The sequence below is a fragment of the Geotrypetes seraphini genome, chromosome 7 (assembly GCF_902459505.1).
Source record: "Geotrypetes seraphini chromosome 7, aGeoSer1.1, whole genome shotgun sequence".
Taxonomy (NCBI): Eukaryota; Metazoa; Chordata; class Amphibia; order Gymnophiona; family Dermophiidae; genus Geotrypetes; species Geotrypetes seraphini.
In genome coordinates this window covers 43,111,544-43,133,879 of record NC_047090.1, presented here as the reverse complement: position 1 = coordinate 43,133,879, position 22,336 = coordinate 43,111,544, and the positions used below count along the sequence as shown (strand labels likewise).

The following is a 22,336-nucleotide window of genomic DNA, read 5'->3' as shown; positions in this document are numbered from 1 at the left end:
TCATACTGAACATGGAATTCCTCAGGGCTCCATACTATCCCCTCTGCTTTTCAACATTTATCTCGCTCCACTGTTAACGTTCTGCCAATCCATTGGATTTACAGTATACACCTATGCGGAATAAAAAATCTCTAATGTAATGTAATATATAAAGGTTTATACCAAAAAGACATCAGATGTCTCCAACTTATCCAAAACACAGCAATAAAAATTATCACTAACTCAGAAAAATTTGATCATGTCACCCCTTTTCTGAAGAATGCTCACTGGTTGCCCATTCAACATCGGATCATTTATAAAATCGCCCTTCTTACTTTTAAGACTCGACAGACCAATGCTTCAGCATTCATTGACAGAATTCTTATCCCATATGATCCCCCAAGAACTTTAAGGTCCTCATCCCAATATACCTTTAATGTTCCCTCACTAAAAATAATTGGCACTCGCCGTGCTTACATTTTTTCAGTAACAGCACTTTCTATTTGGAACTCACTTCCATTACATTTAAGAGCAGAACAAATTTTGGCTAAATTCAAGAGCAGCTTTCTTTCTTTTTAAAGATGCATATGAATGATGTATCCCACACCCTCTTAATTTATCTTCATCTTTTATAAATTTTTAAACATTTCCCAATCCTTTCCCTTTGGGGTTTTTTTTCTTTCGTTTTAATTTTTTTAAGAATTGTAATTTTTCCCCTTCTATTCTTTATGTTCTACCCTCCCCCCCCCCCAGTAAGTCTGTTTTTGTCCTTTGTTTATTTTTTTTTTTAACTGTACAACGCTTTGAAATGTTATGTTAAGCGTTTTATCAAATTTTTAATAAACTATGAAACCTGCAGAGTATATGTTACTGAATATTGATGCATACTTTAGAACCTAGGAGAGCAGGGCAGCTGAAGGAGAGTCGGGAGGCGATAACTGCCTAGGAAAGTTGGGAGGCCGAGATCAGAACCGGAGAGAAAGTGGAGGGGAGAAGGCAGGAGACAGTGAAGGGCAGCGGCGAGAGATAGCTCCGCCCACCCCTCCGACGTCACCAAAGAGCAGAACTGGAGCTCCCCCTTAAAAGGGGAGGGTCCAATGGTGATCACTGCCTAGGAGAGCAGGGCAACTGAAGGAGAGTCAGGAGCAAGGCAGCTGAAGAAGAGTCGGGAGGCGATCACTCGGGAGGCAGAGATCAGAACCGGAGAGAAGCGGAGGGGAGAAGGCAGGAGACGGGGGCAGTGGCGAGAGATAGCTCCGCCCATCCCTCCGATGTCACCAAAGAGCAGAACCGGAACTCCCCCTTAAAAGGGGAGGGATCAGTAGTGCCCAGCCGTTCGGTGAGCATTAAAGGCGCTTGCCTAAGCGAGAGCACCTTTGCGAAGGGCCTTGAGAAGGGAAGAGTCACTGCTGAAGGAGACCACAGCAGGCGCTGAGGACACACAGCCGGACAGACACAGAGGACACAGCAGGCCCAGAGGACACAAAGCCAGGCAGACACAAAACACAGCAGACCCAGAGGACACACAGCCGGACGGACACATCAGGCCCAGAGGACACACAGCCGGGCAGACACAGAGGACACAGCAGGCCCAGAGGACACAGCAGGCCCAGAGGACACACAGCAGTCACAGAGGACAGCCACAGCAGACGCAAAGGACATCCACAGCAAGGCACGAAGGACAACAATGGAAGCAGCAGACAGAAGCAGGAAGTTGAGCTACCCAGTGTTTTGCACCATCTGCCATATGTATGACTACCTCCCCTCTGGGAGTTGGTCTTACGCATACATACGATGCAGAGAACTAGAGAGCCTGAAGAAACAAGTCAGAATCCTGGAGGGCAGAATACTGGAACTGGAGGCACTTCGAGCAGTGGAGGAGGAGGACAAGGATGCAGAGAACATCAAGACTGAGGAAACCATTGAAGAAGAGGTCCGAGAGCTGGAGAGGTTCATAGAGGAGGCATAAGAACATAAGAATTGCGGAGAGATTCAAAGATGGCGACGAGAGCGGACGCCTGAGAGCGAGGCTCCCTCTCTTGTTCTCGTCCGGCGTTGCTTTTTCTTTTGAATTAGCAGTTCTCTTATCTTAATATGGGTAAGAGAAAAGGAACCCTTTGCGGCAACCCTCCAGCGGCGGTAGCGGCACCGCGTCTGGTGCAGTCCACAATCGAGGAAGCCTTGGCCCGCTCGGGCGAATCTGCGGTGGCTACTTCAGGGGCGAGCCCGAATTCGTCGGGCGAACTCAGCCGGCGATGTTAAGCCCGGAACAGAGGCAGCCACCCCCACAACCCGGAAGCAATGCAGTTTCGGGAGTTCCTGATGCATCATGGACCCGGGAGGAGTCTTTGATCCTCAGTGAAGGAGGGCTGGTAGCTCCAAGTACATCTGGAGCCGAAGAAGAAGCTGTAGTACACCGACAGCTTACCCACACTGCAGGAGAGGAGAGAGGAGCTTCGGGAGGAAGTAAGATCACTTTTGGGGTGTTGGAGAAGCCTAAGGTAATAGATATGGAGGCTTTATGGCAGGCCATTTCAGTTATGGACGCTAACCTCAAAATGTCTTTTTCCACTTTAAATACTGACTATGGGACTATCCACTCTAAAGTGGAGCAACAGGGTTTGGCCCTTAAAGATTTAAGTGAGAAAATAGAAAAACAGGAGTCAAGAATTTGTGGAATGGAAACATTGGACTTGGAATTAGTAAAAGAAAGAACATTTATTGCTAGAAAAATGGAAAGTTTCGAGAACCAATTAAGGAAAAACAACTTGAGACTCCTAAATTTTCCAAAATGTCCCTTAATTTCACCAATGGAGATGGCAAGAAAGTATTTTAAGGAAATTTTGCTTATTCCTATTGAAAGTTTGCCACCTATTGTTAGAGCTAATTACTTTCAAATTAAGAGACCTGTGGAAGTTTCCACTCCTAATGAGATTCAAGGGACTAACAATGAAAATATGAACTTAACAACTTTTCTGGAAAACTCCTTGGAGGTTATAACGGAAAGGAAAACCCTGTTAATAACTCTCGCTTTGGAAAGTGATAGAGAATATATATTGCGTTTGTATTTTCGTCATATTAATGATCAGTTTTTAGGTTCTAATGTTCGAGTATTTCCTGATATGTCTTTAAGATCCCAGAGGCGTAGGAAAGAATTCTTGGCATTAAGGCCAAGAGTCCTTGCCTTGGGGGCAAATTTTTTGTTGAAATTTCCTGTAAAATGTTTTGTGTCTTATCAGAACAAGAATTACTTGTTTTTTGAACCTAAACAACTAGTAGGATTTATAGAATCCAAAGAGCAAGTAGTGCCTATGGCTTAGAATGTATAACCTGCCATGAATGGCTATAGCACCGCAGATAATTGCCGCTTTCTAGGTTGGATAAAGACTGTTTCTATTGTTAATTTATTTTCTAAAAATCTCCCTTCAAAGTTTGTGGACTAAATATATTGGAAGTATAAATGAATAACCAAAACACTGATTTAAGTGGAATTGGTTTATAAGTTTTCTTTTTAATAACTTCTGTTAATCTGAAATACAAGTAACATATTGCTTGTTTGTATTGATAAAATTGAATAAATAAATAAAGTAAAAAAAAAAAAAAGAACATAAGAATTGCCACTGCTGGGTCAGAAAGTGGTCCATCAAGCCCAGCAGTCCGCTCATGCGGCGGCCCTCTGGTCAAAGACCAGCACCCTAACTGAGACTAGCCCTACTAGCGCACGTTCTTGTTCAGCAGGAACTTGTCTAACTTTTGTCTTGAATCCTATAAGACATACCGGGAGACAATAGAAAATCACCAGCAACAATGGAATAGCCGGGACACATCTACAGAGAGTGAGGACTGCTAGAAGGACAACACAGCAGCAGGATCTGGAAGCAGTGGAGAGGACCCACAACAAAACGAGTCCAGTGCAAGCCAACGCCAAGATGAGGGAAGAGGATGTGCATGGAAGACACAGATCTACGGATGGAGAGATGGACATACACCGGGGACCATGAACCAAAGTGACCAGCCTAAAACCAAATTACCACTTTCAAGAAATTGACCGCAAAACAGGAGAAGTACGCAGATAGTGATGGCCAAATTGGTGGAAATAAAAAAACTAAGCATATCAAGAAGGGGAAAAAATAGTCTCACCGTGCGCAAAAAATTCTCTATCCTTCTCGATCACTGCAGGGTAAAAACAGTGCAAAACCTTTACAATAAAAGCCCACATAAAAATCATAATCAAAGCAAAAGCATGATTGAAAAACTAAAGAAAAACATGCGTGCCTACCGTGCAGGCATTTCCGAAAATGAAAAGAGTCAAGAGGGTAAAGCAATGAGTTAGAGGTTTTATTTATTTATTTATTCAATTATTTAGCCCGTCCTCCCAAAGGAGCCCAGAACGGGTTACAAAGTACATCCACAATATAATTGAGACGGGACAGAGATTACATAATTTATAATATAGACATGACAATAAAACATATACACTAAGTAGCATCTGGTGAGATTAAGTGCGTTGACTCTGAATGGCATTTCTGGGTGCATGTCCTTAAGATGCTGGGTTTGTGAAGAGAAAGGTTTTCACGGCCTTCCTGAAGCTCCAAAGTCCATCTAGTGTTCTAACAGATGGGGTTGGATGGTGTGCCGTAGTCTGGGTATGAAATGTGAATAGGTGCGTTTGCAGGCTGTTTCAGTTTTGAGGGAGTGACCGGGAGATATGGTTAGTCGTCTTTCTCCTTGGGACCTCAGTGGTCGTTTTGGGACGTAGATTTGTAGTTTAGTTTTCATGTAGTGCGGAATTGTTTCATGGAAGGTTTTGAAAGTGAGGACCAGGGCCTTGAATGGGCAGCCAGTGCATGGAAGCTAATGCGGGGGTAACGTGGTCGTGGATGTCTAGGTTTTTCAGGAGGTAGATTACAGCATTTTGCACCCTTTGGAGGCAAGAGAGAGTTTTGGTAGGCAGGCCCAGTAGTAGTGTATTGCAATAGTCTATGGGTGAAAGTACAAAAGCATAGGGTAGTTGGTGCTTGATTACGTCACCTGGTCTATCAAAAGAGGCGTTCTAAACCTGCGAGGTGCCAAAAGGCTGCACATGCGCTGAAGGGAAAATGGAACAGCAGGACAGCATGGGGGCGTGGCTAAAAAAACAAAACCAAGATCTGCTCCAATCATAAACAGTAAAAGCGAGTAAAAAATAAAAATAGTAATCATAATAATAAGTGTAAAAGCAATCGTAAGGTAATTTAAAATGGGCAATTCAAACAGAATAAAACGAGCCTCTACACAGAGACAAAGAGAAAACATTAAAAGCACTTTCTCAAACGGTGTAGAGGTCTGAAAAGTACTCATAGGGAATGGAACTTAATCTCTTGTGACGATCATTCAGTGTTACTGTGTTTAACTTCATGTAATAAACTGTCCTGTTCAGATACTAAGATCTCAAAGGATCTCAAAGGGAGAGAAAGGAATAGTAGAGAGTAGTATTGATAGGCAATATAATCTTTATCTGCAATCATTCTTGGTCTAATGATGGCAGTTCATGAAAGGATCATTCTTAAGTTTTTGTTATAGATTAAAATACATAACATGGTGAATTCTAACCAATAAACCTAGCAGATGGTCAAAATAGATGGCAGAACTATGCTTGGACCTTCATTTCAGTTACTCAGTGATAGGCAAATTATGCTTCTGGATGGAAGGCTTTAACTGCTACATTAGCACTTTCTAGACTAGAGTTGAAACGGGTTAAAAAGCCATTAAGATGGCTTAGAAACGCTTTTTGTGCACAAAGCAGAAGATTAAAATTAATTTATCTATACGTTACATTTAGAGAATGACAAGGGGACAAGTTTGTCCTCATCCCGTCCCCACAAGTTTTGTCGTTGTCCCTTTCCTGGCTCCATTCCTGTAAGCTCTATCTTAACCGCATAAACCTTGAACATTTAAGATTTTAAAATGTTTGAGGCTTGTGCAGATGAGGATAGAGCTTGCAGGAATGGGGCAGGGACAGGAAAATACTCACTGGGACAGGATGGGAAAATGAGTTGAGACGGGGACAAATTTGTCCCTGTGTCATTCTCTACTTAACAATAAACAAAAAAAAGTATGTGTCTAAAAATATAATACAGTGTACATATGTTGACAGAACCAAACCATATTTTCATTCAGTTAACTTTTCAATGAATACCATGAATCTATGTATCATTGTGCGGTACTGTTGTAGTGGGTTGTTCCTTCTGTTTCCATCATTGAGTACTGAAGAGCATTTGTTCTTCATTCATTTTACTGTAAATTTGGTTGAAAGTTTGTATAATGTTGATGTGAGTATGCTTATAAGTTTTCTTGAAAAGCCTTTGTTCTGTTTCTGCTCTAAAGGTTCGGGAACCCCCAGGAAGCAACCCCGAAAGACACCATTGGTTCCTCGCAGTCTGGAGCCTCCTGTACTTGAGCTGTCTCCTGGAGCTAAGGCTCAGCTGGAGCAGCTCATGATGGCTGGGGATTTGTTAGAGGTCTCTTTAGATGAGACTCAGCACATCTGGCGGATTTTACAAGCCACTCACCCGCCATCTGAGGATAGATTTTTACATGTTATGGAGGTATGTCATTACTTATTATGTATGCAGAAGTGGTTCTTAAGTTATGTTTCAAGACTCCAAATAGGACCACAGAAAAGTCATTTTACTTCTCTCTGGATTTCCATGTTGACCTTACCAAATAGTATCCCAGCATGGGGCTTGTAAACCAGTGAACATTCATAGGCCCTGGCCACTGCTAGGTAGGATTTCTCTTAAACTGGGAACACACATTTCTATAGCATCCCTCCAGACTGGTACAAATAAATGAGTTAAATGTACAGTGCTTTATATGCCTTTTAGCGCTATAGAAATGTAAAATAGTATTTCCCTTTACCCCTGCAGAAGAGATCCATTACAGCTTTTTCAGTGCACCTCTAGTGTACTTCACAGGTTAGCTTAGCTCCTCCCATCAGTCTTTCTCATCTGCATGTGGCTTCAGTTGTGAATGTTCTGCTTACGTTCTACTACGGATGCAATTACTATAATAAACTATATACAAAATACTTATCAAACCTTGAAAGAAAGAAAGAGAGAGACCAATTTGTGTATGGAGTGTGGTGTTCAGTTTGTCGGCGATGGCTTTTTATTAGACTTATTTTAATACATTTTTTACTAACCAGGTCAGAACAGGATACTGTAACAGCAGTATACTCTGACCTGAAGAATGAGGTTTTGGCTTATGAAAGCTAATTTAAAAATGAATTAGTCCAATAAAATGGTATTCTCTTATTTTACATTTTTGTTTTATTTTTGTTTGTTAATTTGTAAAGTGATGATTGTTGTTTGTCAGGTTTTTCAAATTTATAACTGCTGTCTTTATATATTGCACATTACTAGGGGTCATATGTTACTGTTTCTGTGGTGTTGCATTTTATGCATCTTGGCTGTTTAGTTTAACTTTTGTCTACATATTTCTCTCTTTAGTTTGTGATTACTTATTCCATACTGAGCAAGGGTATATCTGTGTTCTGTGTATATGAAAAGGACATGGATTTCGGTTAGCATTGACTGTGCAGAATTGATCTGTATTAATCTGGCTTATTTACAATAAAAATTGATTCAGCTTTAAACTTAAAAAGCTGTGTCATTGAAATCAAATTGAAAAATCAATTCAATAGGCCAAATCGAATTGAAAAATTTTCCCTGAATTGGGCAGCTCTAGTGCACACCCATGGACAGTTCTTGCCATAAGGCATGGGTGTCCAACCTGCGGCTCTGTGAAGTATTTTGTGCAGCCCCAGTTGAGGGCAATGCTGTTTTTCTCTGCTGTCCCCAGGTGTTTACCATCTTGCCAACTCCCTCCTTTGTCTTGCTGCAGCGTTTATGGGGCCCCAGAAACATTTTTTTCGGCCAATGCGGCCCAGGGAAGCCAAAACGTTGGACACCCCTGCAAGGGAATGTTGTTGCATTATCTTCATTGAAGTGGTGGTGATCAGTAGTAGATCGTGTTCTGGAAATTTAGAGGACAGAGTTATGTTAGATGACTACATATTAGATGGAGCTGCTGTACAGTATGCAAAATTTGTAAACTAAGGGCTCCTTTTACAAAAGCACGCTAGCCACTACCACCTCCTTTTAAGCAGGCGGTAATTTTTCAGCTAGCGCGTGCGCTAAAAACCCTAGCGCACCTTAGTAAAAGGAGTCCTAAGTGTTTTTAAAACTTATTTAAAGAATAAAGCTTATAAGTAAGTGATTATTCTTTTCTGATGAATTGAGGTTCCATGTAGATGCCTTCAAAACTTTTCTTAACACAATGGCCAATGAGCCTCAGCTTTTATTTACAGGAATCCCCTCCTCCTAGTTTGAAAAGTTAATTTGTTTATCCCACTTTGAAGGCAACTGTTCCCTCTTGATAGGGCAATTCAATTTCAGAAGGAATTGTCCAAACGTACTGTAGCTGTTACCTTGCTAGAGGTTATGTTGTCATGAGGGTGGGGGAGTTTTGTATTTGCTGCTGGGAGGCAAACATATGGAGGGGACATTCCAGTGTAATTAGTTTGTAGAAATACATGCATTTTTTGTAACACTGTTCTAATTCTGTTCATGAAGGATGATAGTTTGGAGGAAAAGCCATTGAAAATTAAAACAAAGGACTCTTCTGAGAAGAAACGGAAGCGGAAGCTCGAAAAAGCAGAGCATCTGTTTGGAGAAGGAAAGCAAAAATCTAAGGAGCTGAAGAAGCTAGACAAACCCAAAAAGAAGAAACTGAAGCTGAATGTGGACAAAACAAAAGAGCTCAACAAACTTGCCAAGAAACTAGCCAAAGAGGAGGAAAAGAAGAAGAAGAAGGAGAAGGCAGCGGCTGCAGCTGCAAAAGCAGAACTGGCAAGAGAGAGCACCGAGAAGAAGAGAGAGAAGAAAGTACTCGATATCCCGTCCAAATATGATTGGTCAGGGGCAGAAGAGTCTGATGATGAGAATGCAGTGTGCGCTGCCCAGAACTGTCAGCGACCTTGTAAAGACAAGGTAAGTCCAAAGAATAAAACTGACTAAACTCCCTAAGTAGTTCTGTGTGCTAAACTATGTAAACTAAGAGATTAATAGGATACTAATGATTAATAGTACCAACAGTTGATCATCTTGCCTCTTTTCATTTGGAACTGTCTTTTATTGAATGCTGGATTTCCTCATTCTTTATCCTTCTCCCATCTAGCACAACTAATGCAATAGTGAGCCACCATGACTCCTTCTGGAATGTGATAATTCATTTTCCCACTATGATTATTGGATGTTGCTGCTGTGCTAAAGTAGATATTCCCTTCACAAAGAGGCTGCAAACACTGTTTGGGCAGGAGCCAGGCTTCAAACATGAGTCCAAATCTCCTGTAGAGTACTGCTACTGGTAGAACCTATTCTGAAATTTCTGAATGACAGCAACTAGACATTTTGTATTTTCTCGTCATGTCTCCAGAAATGGTCTGTAATTTTCTTTTACCTTTTTCATAGGTCATATGGTATCAAACTCATACATACATAATAACATAGTAGATGATGGCAGATAAAGACCTGAATGGTCCATCCAATCTGCCCAACCTGATTCAATTTAATTTTTTTTTTTTCTTGGCTATTTCTGGGCAAGAAACCAAAGTTCTGCCCGGTACTGTGCTTAGGGTCCAACTACTGAAGTCTCCATCGAAGCTCACTCCAGCCCATCTGCACCATCCCAGCCATCGAAGCCCTCCCTCAAGAATCCAAAGCTCTGCCCGGTACTCTGCTTAGGTTCCAACTATTGAAGTCTCCATCAAAGCTCACTCCAGCCCATCTACACCACCCCAGCCATCGAAGCCCTCCCCAGCCCATCCTCAACCAAACAGCCATATACAGACACAGACCATGATTTTCTATTCTCCTGCTTCCTTAAATCTAGCAACCCAAAATTTATTTCTAACTTCTGGAGAGCTCTCCTAAGGTGATCATATACAAAGGCAGGTTCAGATAATACTATATTGGACTCAAGCCAAACACATTTGTGGGTCTCTACCATGGACTTCCAAATCCCAGTAGTCCTGTTTATGCTTTGCTGCCCCTTCACTCCCCCGCTGTGATCTCTTCAGAAGCTGCTTGGGGTATACAGCTGGGTCTAGTTTTGGTTATGGCGGAAATAGCAGGTTGTAAGCAAGCATGGAACAGTCTCAAACATATCATTTGAGTAGAGAGACATTTATGGTTAGAGCAGTGGGATGAGAATCAGTGCAAATCAAAAGATGCTAAGGGTTGCAGCTACAAAAAGCAAGATTGAAGACCAGAGGGTGAGACTTTTAGATTTCTGTGGTATAAATCTAGAACAAGGGTTTTCAACTCAATCTTTTGGACATATACAGTCAGGTTTTAAGGATAATCAAGGTAAATATGCATGAGATAGATTTGCATACAGTGGAGGTATTGCATGCAAATTTATTTGATGCATAATCATTGTGGATATCCTGAAAACCTGATGGGCCAGGTGTGTCTCAAGGACCTGCATGAGAACCCTGAGCTTGTTTGTGTCTAAAGATCTTCACAAATGAAAGAAACAATGCAGAATGATTGATATTTTTTTTCTTGATATGGTAATTCTGAAAACATGTAAACAGAGTGGAGGTAGTATTAAGATGCTTTTCCCAACTGAAAACTTACGTGTACACGTGTGTGTATTCTTACTGGTGAACTTCTCCAGAACAAAGTTTCAACGGGAAGCTTTCTTGGATGGGATCAGTGTCATACCAACCAACAAAGTTGGACAAAGCAGGACTAAGTGTATAGCCCTCGATGGAGACTGCCCCAACTTTGTTGGTTGGGCTGAGAACTTTTCAGAGCTCATCGTTCATTGTTACTATTTAGATGTGAGCACATCCTCCTCTGAGTTGTGCTGCTATCTGTTGCTCATGAGGACTTTCTTAAGAGATCAGACTCCAAAGGTGACCCTTGAGGGGAGGAATGCTGGCCTAGTGACTAACCCTCAGTAAGCCTAGTTCTAAGAGAGAGGTTGTAGAGGATCAGCATTAAAGATAGTTTCTGGCAGGCCCACCCCTAGCTCATTTCTTTACTTGTAGCAACCTGTGAACTACTGTCTGCCTCTGGAACAGGGCATTAATTTGGTAGGATTTTTCTGCCCTTTTCTTTTTTTTTTTTCTTCTAGGTGTAAGTTCTGCACCAAAGAATGGCTGGGAAACATCGTATCACCAAAGCTACTGCTCAGGTTACAACTTCTGTCTCTGTGCAGACAGAAAATGTTACACAGGCAGAGGGAGTAGTTCCATGTACAAGCTGTCTTCAGCTTGAATCCCTCATGAAGAAAGTAAAAGAACTGAGAGAGGAGGTGGCAACATTGAGAAGCATCCATGAGAATGAGATGTACATCGATGAAATGGTTCATGAGGTGTCAAAGATTTCCAGTAGTGGGGAAGAAGAGCCTGTGCTTAGGGAAGACAACTGGACTCAGATTATGGAACACTGCAAGATTGGTACCGTACCTACCCCCGCTCTTGAACTGAAGAACCAGTGTGCTGTGTTAGAAGTGGAGGAGATGAGATCAACCCAAGGAGAGGAACGACCAGAGCTTGAAATCCCAAAAAGTACTGGATCCGTAACCACTAGGAGGTGTAAGTTGGCGATTCCCTTCTGAAGGGTACAGAAGCATCCATCTGCAGACTAGACATGATGTCACGAGAGGTATGCTGTCTGCCTGGAGCCAAAATCCAAGATATTACGGAGAGCTTGCCGAGACTCATCAAGCCTGATGACTACTGTCCGATGCTGCTCATCCACATTGGCAATAACGATACTGCCAGGTACCCCTGCGAACGTGTCAAAAGTGACTTTGTGGCTTTGGGAGAGAAGGTGAAGCAGTCAGGTGCGCAGGTGGTATTCTCGTCCATCCTCCCTATTGAGGGTAAAGGCCAGGGCAGAGAAGCTCGCATCCTGGAGATGATTGCTTGGCTACGTGGATGGTGTTGTCAAGAGTGTTTTGGCTTCCTAGACCATGGAATGATCTCCCAAGGGCTGCTGAGCAGGGATGGTGTGCATCTATCAAAGTAGGAAAGAAGTGTCTTTGCCAGCAGGCTGACTAATGTAGAAATGATGGGGCAGGGTGATCAAAGCTCCTGGATGAGTATAAGCCCTACACGGATGGGAAAAGGGGGCAATGTCTGGAAAGCAGTATATACTAATGCACGAAGTATGGGAAACAAGATTTTGGATCTAGAAGCTGTGATGGAAGAAGAGGAGTTGGATATAGTGGCAATCACAGAGACATCGTTCACAGAGAACCATGGCTAAGATGTAGTTATACTGGGCTATAATCTGTTCAGGAAAGACAGGGTAAGAAGAAAAGGAGGAGTAGCAGCTTTATATGTTAAAGAACATATTAAAACCACACAATTGCAAGATCTGCAGGGCAAGGAAGAGGCACCGTAGATCAATTTGGAAAAAGGGAATGGTGAATATATTTACATTGGTGTGATATACAGACCACCTTCACAGACAGAAGAAGTAGATAGAGATTTAATAGTAGACATTCAGAATATATCTAAAAAAAGGGAAGTCTTGCTAATAGGTGATTTTAACATGCCGGATGTTGATTGGGGTATCCCTATTACGGGGTCGTCTAGAAATAGGGAGATTCTGGATTCTCTGCAAGGAGAACTGTTCCAGCAGTTGGTAATGGAACCCACACACGATGGGGTCATACTGGATTTAGTGCTTACAAATGGAGAAAGTGTTTCTGATGTTACAGTGGATGATCATCTGGCATCCAGTGATCATTGCATGGTATGGTTTAATATTAAGATGGGTATAGAGAGGGCTCATTCAAAAGCAAAGGTTCTAGACTTTTAGAAAACTAACTTTGTTCGGATGGGGGTTTACGTCAAGGAATTATTGTCTGGATGGGAATGTCTGGAAGGAGTGAAAATGTGGTGGGCAAAACTGAAAGGAGTGATTATAAGGGCAACAAACCTTTTTTGTGAGGCAAGCAAGTAAAACTAAGAGGAAAAAAAGGCCACTTTGGTTCTCAAAAGTAGTAGCTGAGAAGGTAAGGAATAAGAGGTTAGCTTTCATAAACTAAAGATCACAGAAAGAGGAAGACAGGCAAAAATATCTGGAAAAGTTAAGAGAAGCTGATCTTGTAGTCAGGAAAGCAAAGATGCAAATGGAAGAAAAAGTAGCTGACATGGTAAAACGAGGAGACAAGACATTTTCTAGATATATTAGTGATAGGAATAAGTGCAAAAGTGGCATTATGAGACTCAAAGGTGAAAGGGAGGAATATGTAGAAGCTGATAAAGAAAAGGCCAAATTGCTTAACAGTCACAGCTGAAGCTCCGGGAGTGGGACTGCAGAAGACAAATGTGAATAGGTATGGAGGAGTACTAGAGCCTGATCAATTTTCAGAGGGTTGTGTTTGTGAGGAGCTAGCTAAAATAAAGGTAGACAAAGCAATGGGGCCAGATGGTGTACATCCTAGGGTGCTGAAGGAACTTAGGGAAGTTCTGGTAGCTCCGAGTCTCTAGAGTCAGGAGTGATACCGGAAGATTGGCAAAAGGTGGAATGTGGTCCCTTTCCATAAAAGTGGAAGTAAGGAAGAAGTAGGGAATTACAGGCCGGTAGGTCTGACTTCTGTGGTAAGCAAATTAATAGAAACACTTTTAAAACAGAAAATGGTCAAGTTTCTGGAAATCTGTGGATTACAGGACCCGAGGCAACAGGGATTCAGTAGAGGTAGATCTGTCAGACAAATCTGATCAATTTCTTTGACTGGCTGACCAGAGAATTGGATAGAGGATGTTCGCTAGATGTGGTGTATTTAGATTTTAGCAAAGCCTTTGACAATGTTCCACACAGATGTCTAATAAATAAACTGAGTGTCCTCGAGATGGGTCCTAAAGTGACATGCTGGGTCAAGAACTGGTGGGAAGGTGAACAGACGGTAGTGAACAATGGAGATCGCTCTGAGGAAATGGGAGTTACCAGTGGTGTGCCTCAAGGTTCTGTTCTTGAGCCTGTTCTTTTTAACATTTTTATAAACGATATTGCTGAAGGGTTGTCGGGTAAGATTTGTCTCTTTGCAGATGATACCAAAATCTGCAATAAAGTAGACATGCCGGATGGTGTGAATAACATGAAGAAAGACCTGGCTTAGCTTGAAGAATGATCTGAAATTTGGCAGCTAAAATTTAATGCTAAGAAATGCAAGGTCATGCATCTGGGCTGCAAAAACCTGAGGGAACGGTTCAGATTAGGGAGTGAATAGCTTATGAGCAGGACTTGAGTGTGATTGTATGTGATGATCTTAAGGTGGCCAAACAGGTTGAAAAGGTGACGGCGGAAGCTAGAAGGATGCTAGGTTGCAAAGGGAGAAGTATGGCTAGTAGGAAAAAGGAGGTATTGATGCCCCTGTATAAGACTTTGGTGAGACCTCATTTAGAATATTGTGTACAATTCTGGAGGCCGCACCTTCAAAAAGATATAAAAAGGATGGAGTCAGTCCAGAGGAAGGCTACTAAAATGGTATGTGGTCTTCATCATAAGGCGCATGGGGACAGACTTAAAGATCTCAATCTATATACTTGTGAGGAAAGGCGGGACAGGGGAGATATGATAGAGATGTTTAAATATCTACGTAATGTAAATGCGCATGAGTCTAGTCTCTTATTTGAAAGGAAACTCTGCAATGATAGAGCATAGGATGAAGTTAAGAGGTGATAGGCTCCAGAGTAATCTAAGGAAATACTTTTTTACAGAAAGGGTGGTAGATGCATGGAACAGTCTCCTGGAAGAGGTGGTGGAGATAAGAGACTGTGTCTGAATTCAAAAGAGCCTGAGATAGGCACGTGAGATCTCTCAGAGAGAAAAAGAGATAATGGTTACTGCAGATGGGCACACTGGATGGGCCATTTGGCGTTTATCTGCCATCATGTTTCTATGATTACTCAGTGAGCATTCCCACACTTCCTCCAGCTAGCACTGCACTTCATCATGGTAATGTTCATGCAGTCCTTTTGCAAAGCTGTTTTAGCTTCACTTTCACAGCATAGAAATTTTGCCTAGCTCATCCTCTCCCTTCTTGTGACTAGATAGGCCTTCCTGTGCACCCATCCCCACTGACTGTATCCAGTCCTCAGTTTATGCCACTAGGAGCAGGCAAGGCTGGCTCATTCTTGAAGGGGAATGATTGTAAAGCTGCAGGTAGAAGTTTAAATTCTGAAAAATATCCAGACATCCTTCTGGCTTTCAGGCATTGATTTTAAAGAAGTCTGTAGAGTCCTGAGCAACTCTGATATACTGCCCTCCCCTCCGCCCTAAACATATAGGGCTAAAGGCTTGTGCTTGGTTTCCATTTCACACTTTGGATACAAATGTATTTTTTGCTCCATAATACACACTTTTTTCCCCCCAAAAAAGTGGGTGGAAATGAGGGTGCATTTTATGAAACGAATATACCACGCACTCTCGGCTGTACTTTTAAATTGTGGTGGACGGCTGCCTGCTGATAATGTCGAGGTCCGTGGCACACAAGTGCATTAAGCCTGCAACACTTCCTAATTGGTCTGGTGCTTCCCTGGATGGCTGCCTGCTGATTACTGGTATGTCGGGGTCAGCGACATTCAAGCGCGCTGCTGCGTGGGCACACGCCACTTCTGAATGGCTGCCTCAGTTCTCGTGAGGAATACGCATCATTGGTAACTGGAGTCGCTTGTGGTTGTGGGTTTTTTTTATGCTCTTGATTCTTAGGAAAAGAGAATTCAGGTTCTGGTTTTTCTTAGAAAAAGAGAATTCAGGTTTTTGTTTTATTAAATTTGCTTGTCCGCTTAATGAATCAAAATCCATAGAAGCAGATTTCAATAAAACTGGAGAAGAATGTCAGTATTTCAACAAAAGAACAGTTAAGAGACAGGAGATTATTCCTTAACTAATTTTCCCAGGCTCCCAGCTAAAAAAAATAATCAACAGTACTCAAAAATTACATACTTCCTAGTTATACTTCGATTAGAGCATAAAACAGTACTCCATCTTAATTTGTATCAGGGAAAGTAGGAGAAATGTACTGAGCTTTTAAAGCATTAGAGAGTAATTTCAAATACCAACAACCTAAGAAATGCCGCTGCTGGGTCAGACCAGTGGTCCGGACTGCTGGGCAGGATGGACCACTGGTCTGACCCAGCAGCGGCATTTCTTAGGTTGTTGGTATTTGAAATTACTCTCTAAATTTTTTAGAATTTCCTTCTTTTTTAAAAATTTGGATGGGAGAGAGATGTGTGCCTGGTCGTTTTCCTTCCAGCTTATTTGGAACAAGGCTGGGGATCCAGAGCTGTAAAAACTTTTATGACCAGCTAGCTGGGGATTTGTTCCCTCTTTATTATATTTCCTCATAGGTGGATATCACTGTTGTATTATGACTGAGACTCCCTCCCCCTAGAGGCTGCTAAAGCTGCCTCTTTGATACTGCTATTCTCAGCCAGCCTAGAAAGCTAAGTTACTTGAGTAGGTTCTTGTAAGGCAACACTTGGCACTCATATTACTCTAGCAAACTGACAGTTTTATAATTGTCTCAAGTAACGTTCAACAATATTTACTTGCTGACGTGCTTCATAGCACAACTTTGAACTTAAATCCTGTTCATTAAGTAATCCACTTATCAATTTAACAAAATACCCATGTGGTTTTAAACATTCCTATAATAAATGAAACTCCATAGTCTTATTTGTCCTGTTTGTCTTGAATAGACTGTAAGCTCTGTCAAACAGGGATTGCTTCTTATGTCTTTGTGTTGATCAGGATAATTGCACACATGCGTACTTATAGCTCTTCTAGGGTTGTAAAATGAAAATGAAAAAAAATTAATGATGCAAAATATTTTACTAAAATCCAAAATCTTAATTTTTATTAGATATCAATATTAGATCATAAGAGTACTCAATTAATTGATTAGCAAATCAATTGAGTATCATTTGCATCAGAGAATTATTACAGAAGCCAAAAGCTGGCCTTGCTCATAAAAATTCCAACGTTTTACCAGTTACACGTCCATATATATCCTAAATGACGACATTCCTTCGTTACAATCCATCTGCAGTCTAATTGGTTCACATTATTTATTCCCATATAAGGCTAGCTTCATATAGGCGTGCCACAAATTACATTCTTATATCTAAAAAAGTTACATTCTCACATTAAGCTTACATATTTTATAAAAAGAATATAGACCAATATTATAATATACTTACAAAACTCCTCAGATTCTACATTCTTTCCTGTAAATGTCAGTGTTCTTTTCTATTCTGAGATCTCTGTCTCACAAAGACTGCACAAAGAAAAGATGGAAAGAGCAGGTACCCCTCCCACCAAGATTCTACGAAGTATAAAAAAGTTGCTCAAGGTCAGAGGTCAAACACCATCTGTTGCCTTATCAGGATCTCTTCAGGATTTCAGATATATGAAAATCAAAATAACATATATTCCTAATCTAATCTATATTGGTTGTTAACATATATTCCTATAGCTACCTAAGAAAATTTATATTATGTAATTTTTCCTAACTTTCTGATACTTAATTTTGGATCAATTCATACCATGATACACATGTGGTTTAGATTTGTCCTTAGCAAACTCAAGTCATGGCAAACCTAGGGCCCCCTGGTATGTGGATACCAGGTCAAAAGCCAACTCCTGTCTGCCTACATTTCCCTGAGGATTGGCCTAGTTCAGGCTGGTCACTCTAACACAAAGAAACTCTATAAGAAACTTAAGCTTCCCATCTGGAGTACATTTGATATGGTAGTCATCAATCACAAAAATGTCTTAGCTTGCCTCCCTATATCCGTCAAGCACATGACATATATCAAATCCATATGGTAACTTAAAGTCCCTGTTTTTAAACTTTTTGTATTTCTGATCATTTTATTCCAGATTATCCAATTTTCATTTATTAATTTATAGCTACTAATCCACATTCTCACTTGCTCTTGGATCAGGCCTTATCTGTCAACAGTTTTTCTTTTCTAGCTAGTAAATCCTGGTGCAATGTGAGAAAGTGTAATAGCTGAATTTTTTTATTTCATGTTTGCTCACTCGTACCTGCCCAGGTAAACTAAGCTGGCCCTACTCAGAACTACTTAAGGCATAGGACAAGGTCCATAGCCCCCCCTTGGGTCGTGGAGTGAGGTACCACACCAGGACCCACATCTGGAGCTTTAGTGGCCTTTCCTTGCTCTGTTCTGAGGTTGCTTTGGGCATGACTTGTTCTCTGGATCAGCGTAAGATTGGGAGTCACTTTCTGCAAACATGTTTTTCCAATGCCAATTATACAGGATAAACTACAACACACAATCAGAAACACAAAAGCCAGGCTTATTAAAACACCCAATAGGCCTTTAACCCATGATATATTAGGCATCCATGCAGTTAGCCAATCAAACCAACCCTTATCCTCTACCTTAAATTGTTCCCAATTCTGTAATGCCTTGTCTAGAGATGTGATATGTGCTTGCTGGTCAGAGAAGGAGTCAGGAATATAAGTACAACATTCTTGTCCAATGATGGCACATGTACCCCCCTGGGCTGCTAGGAGATAGTCGAGTGCAATCCTATTTTGAAGAGCTACAATGCGTGTTTGTCTGAGCTCTAGTGATAGAGATTGAGTAACTGCTGTTGTTTCATTACCCATAGTTTCAATAAGGGTGGATAATTTTTTTATAATTTGGATTAATTTACCTACTCCATAACTAGGTAAAAGGATCATAGCAAATCTTTCCCCTTCAGAAATGAGAGGAGTATTTCTTTTTGGTCGGGTAGGAGGCAATTCAGATATGATTCTCACAGGGGGTAATAGGAACCCGATATAGCAGGTCCCATACCAACCTTCGTGAAGCCATCTGTATGCATATGGGCCACAAATCCACCAGCAGTCAGCATAAGAGGGTAACAAATAATTACTAACACCTGTAAGCCAGGCAAATTGTTGCCTGTCAGTAAAATAGGTAGAAACAGTAATATTTCCCAGTGAAAGAGAAATATTTGGACCATCTGAAGAAACATAATATTGACATGAACTCTTTCCAGCATACCAGGTGGTTTTATCTGTCCTTTTAGAATGGTAACAAAGAAATCCTCGCATGGGTCTAACTAAAACTGGGGCTGGTGGTTTATTTGGGTCAAAACTAAAAGCATAACGAGTAAATGTTTGAAGAAGAGAATATTGAACCATAGAGGAACAATTTCCCTCATGACTAAACTGTGGTGCAACTAAGCCATTACGTGGCATAAGATAAAGAGAATAATAACAAAGATCAGAAACATTCCATGCAAAAGGTCGAAAAGGTAACCCACTAGAGTGTTGTGGAAGCTGGGCACAAACCCAGCAATTGCTTACATTAGCATACCTAGCTACACGAAATTTCATTTGTTCATAGGAATTTCCCTGACCTACTATAGGTAAGAAAAGATTCCATTCTGCAAAAGTGTGGTGGAAAAAAGTAAAGAATAGTAATGGAGAACACCAAATAAGTAACATAGCTAAAATTAATACCTAATTAGAATAACTAAAAATAAACAATATTGAAAATATGTAAATATAATAATAGCAATGAGATGAACTACTAATAGTGTCTCTAGTCCTTGATTTCCTTGCAGGAACAATAGATATGCTCAGGTAATCAGGTATTAGCAATGGGTGCTGGTGTAATGTCTTTCACGTGTACTAACGGTGTATACCCTTTTAATTTCACTGCATAAGGGAACACCACTTCCACTTGAAAAGGTCCATAAAAGTATGGCTGAGTCCATATATTTCTTGTATGTAACCTCTTATACACCCACTGATCCTGATGGAATCTGTAAACTGGAAGTGCTTGATCCCCACTACTTGGAGTTCGTCGCGATTGAATCTCTGCTATAGCTGTCTGTAATGCTACAACATAATCAGAAAATAAAGTATCATTAGTACAATTTCCCGGTTTCACAAAAGCAAGGGGCATCTTTCTTCCAGTGGCAATTTGGAAAGGAGTCAAAGCAAATCTAGGCATATGCCTATTACGCACTACATAGAGTGCTGCAGGCAAATATTTTAGCCAGTCTTTAGACTCCAATGGCATAATTTTTCGCAATGCAGTTTTTATTAAATCATTCGATTTTTCAACAAAACTATTCGATTGAGGATGGTAAACTGTTATGAATTTGTGCTTAATCAATAGTGAATTTGCCAATTCTTGTAATAATGCATTTTTAAAGTGGCTGGCATTATCTGTGGCTATCTCATAAGGAATTCCATGTCTTGGAATAATTTCATTTAAGAATACCTTTGCCACTTCTCCCGCTGTTTCTTTTTTACAGGGGTAGGCTTCAATCCAGCCCGAAAAAGGACAAACACAAAGTAACAGATACCTCTTACCTTTACAAGGTGTTATCATGTCTGTAAAATCCACATGCCACTTCTGAAAAGGTCCCTGCGGGATAGGTAGAGTGCCTGGTGCTATACAAGTACCTCTAGGATTAGTTTTTACACATACAGCACAACGTAATACAGTCTGTCTTACTATTTTGTCTAAATGAGGATGCCAAATTTGCTGTGACAATTGACTAATCAAAGTAGCTGCACTTTCATGTAAGGCATTGTGCATTTGTTGGATCATTATCACCAGAGGTACCTGTACACCTGACGAATTATACCAGATACCTTCTATACACTGACATTGTAAATTTGTCCATTGTTGAATCTCTTCCTCTGTTACGCCATCTAGGAGCAGTCGTCTTTGCTCTTCTTGTTCCTTTGTAATCTTGCTCCTAGCTCTAGTCTGCACTAGCATTATGCCCTGTTGCTCTACAGCCCATTTTGCTGCTAGATCTGTCTGATTATGCATATATTGCTCCCACGATTCATCTTTCTTATCATGGGCCTTAATTTTACATAATGCCAATATTTTGTCTGGGTATTGCTGCAATAATCTATCCAATCTCTCTATCAAAGGTAAATGTTGAACTGGATGACCTCCAGAGTCTATGAATCCTCTCTTTTTCCATGTCGTTAAATGCAATTTTGCTACTCCTAAAGCATATGCAGAATCTGAATAAAAGTAATTTTCCTTCCTATATTGTCCTGTAACACCTGGACTAATGCTGCTAATTCTGCAGTCTGGGCTGAATATTGATCTGATGGTAAACAGTAAGTTTTCCACTCAGTGCTGTCAGCATCCCTATCATACGTTGTGATAGCAAATGCTGCTCTGTTTGTAGCACTGGAACCATCTATAAAACAAATATATCCCTCACCTAGGGGTTTATCATATTTTAATAACATTTGTTGCTGTGGAATTAGAACTGAACACTCGTGCTCAGTACTGTCTTGTATTCCTAAAAAAGCATAAAACACTTGTGCTGGATCTTTATCCTCTAATTTTGGTGGCACATCCACTAAACCAGTGGTAAGCAGAGCCAAATACTTCCCTATACGCTGACTAGTAAACACTACTTCTGGCAATTTTAAAATATTCAAAATATCATGGGAAGTATGTACTGTGATATGACTGTATGGTAACAAATCCATAAGTTTTCCTACCAATGTTGCAGCTGCCACTATACCTTTTTCACACTGAGAAAAACCCATTTCCACAGATGTAAAACTTCCAGATAAATATCCACAAAAATTGTCATTTTGTTGTAAAACTGCACCCCATCCAGGATTTCCAATATGTAAATGTACTTGCACTTCTGTCCCAATCAAAGGTAAAACAAACTGTGGAGCATCTCTAATTGCTTGTTTTAACTCCTGTATAAGCACCACCAGTGCTGAATCTAATTGAATTCTGTCTCTGCTCTGAACATTTCCTTTCAATTTAGCCCTCAAAGGAAGTGTCCTAGTACTTAAACACAGTATCCATTGTCTACAATAATTAAGGAGTCCTAAGAATCCTCGTAATTCCTTCACTGTCTGTGGCAAGAGTGTTTTTTCTATTTCCTGCACTAAATCTTTAGTTAAGGCTCGTACTGACTTGCCTACACGATACCCTAAAAAGGTAACCTCTTCTTCTGCTATTTGTAATTTCTCCTTATTAACCACATAACCATATTCACACAGAAAATTCAACAGTTCAATAGTATATTTCACATTATCTTCCACAGTAGGCGCAGACAATAACAAATCATCTACATAAGAAATCAAATGTATTTCTGGTGGAAGCCGTTCTTTAAAAATTTGCAAATCATGCATTAATATCCTTGAAAACACAGAAGGACTCTCTGAAAGCCCCTGAGGGAGACGTGCCCAACAATAGCGCTTACCATCAAAGGTAAAGGCTGTATAAGGACGTGACTTTGGATGT

At 40.8% G+C, this 22,336-nt stretch overlaps 1 protein-coding gene across 1 annotated transcript in view; it reads left to right on the top strand.

The window, feature by feature from the left end:
• Positions 1-22,336, top strand: part of KDM5A (lysine demethylase 5A) — a 374,123-nt gene that overhangs the window by 339,273 nt on the left and 12,514 nt on the right. The window contains 2 exon segments of the mRNA XM_033952792.1: positions 6,346-6,566; positions 8,595-9,011. Coding sequence (XP_033808683.1) covers positions 6,346-6,566; positions 8,595-9,011 — 638 coding nt within the window.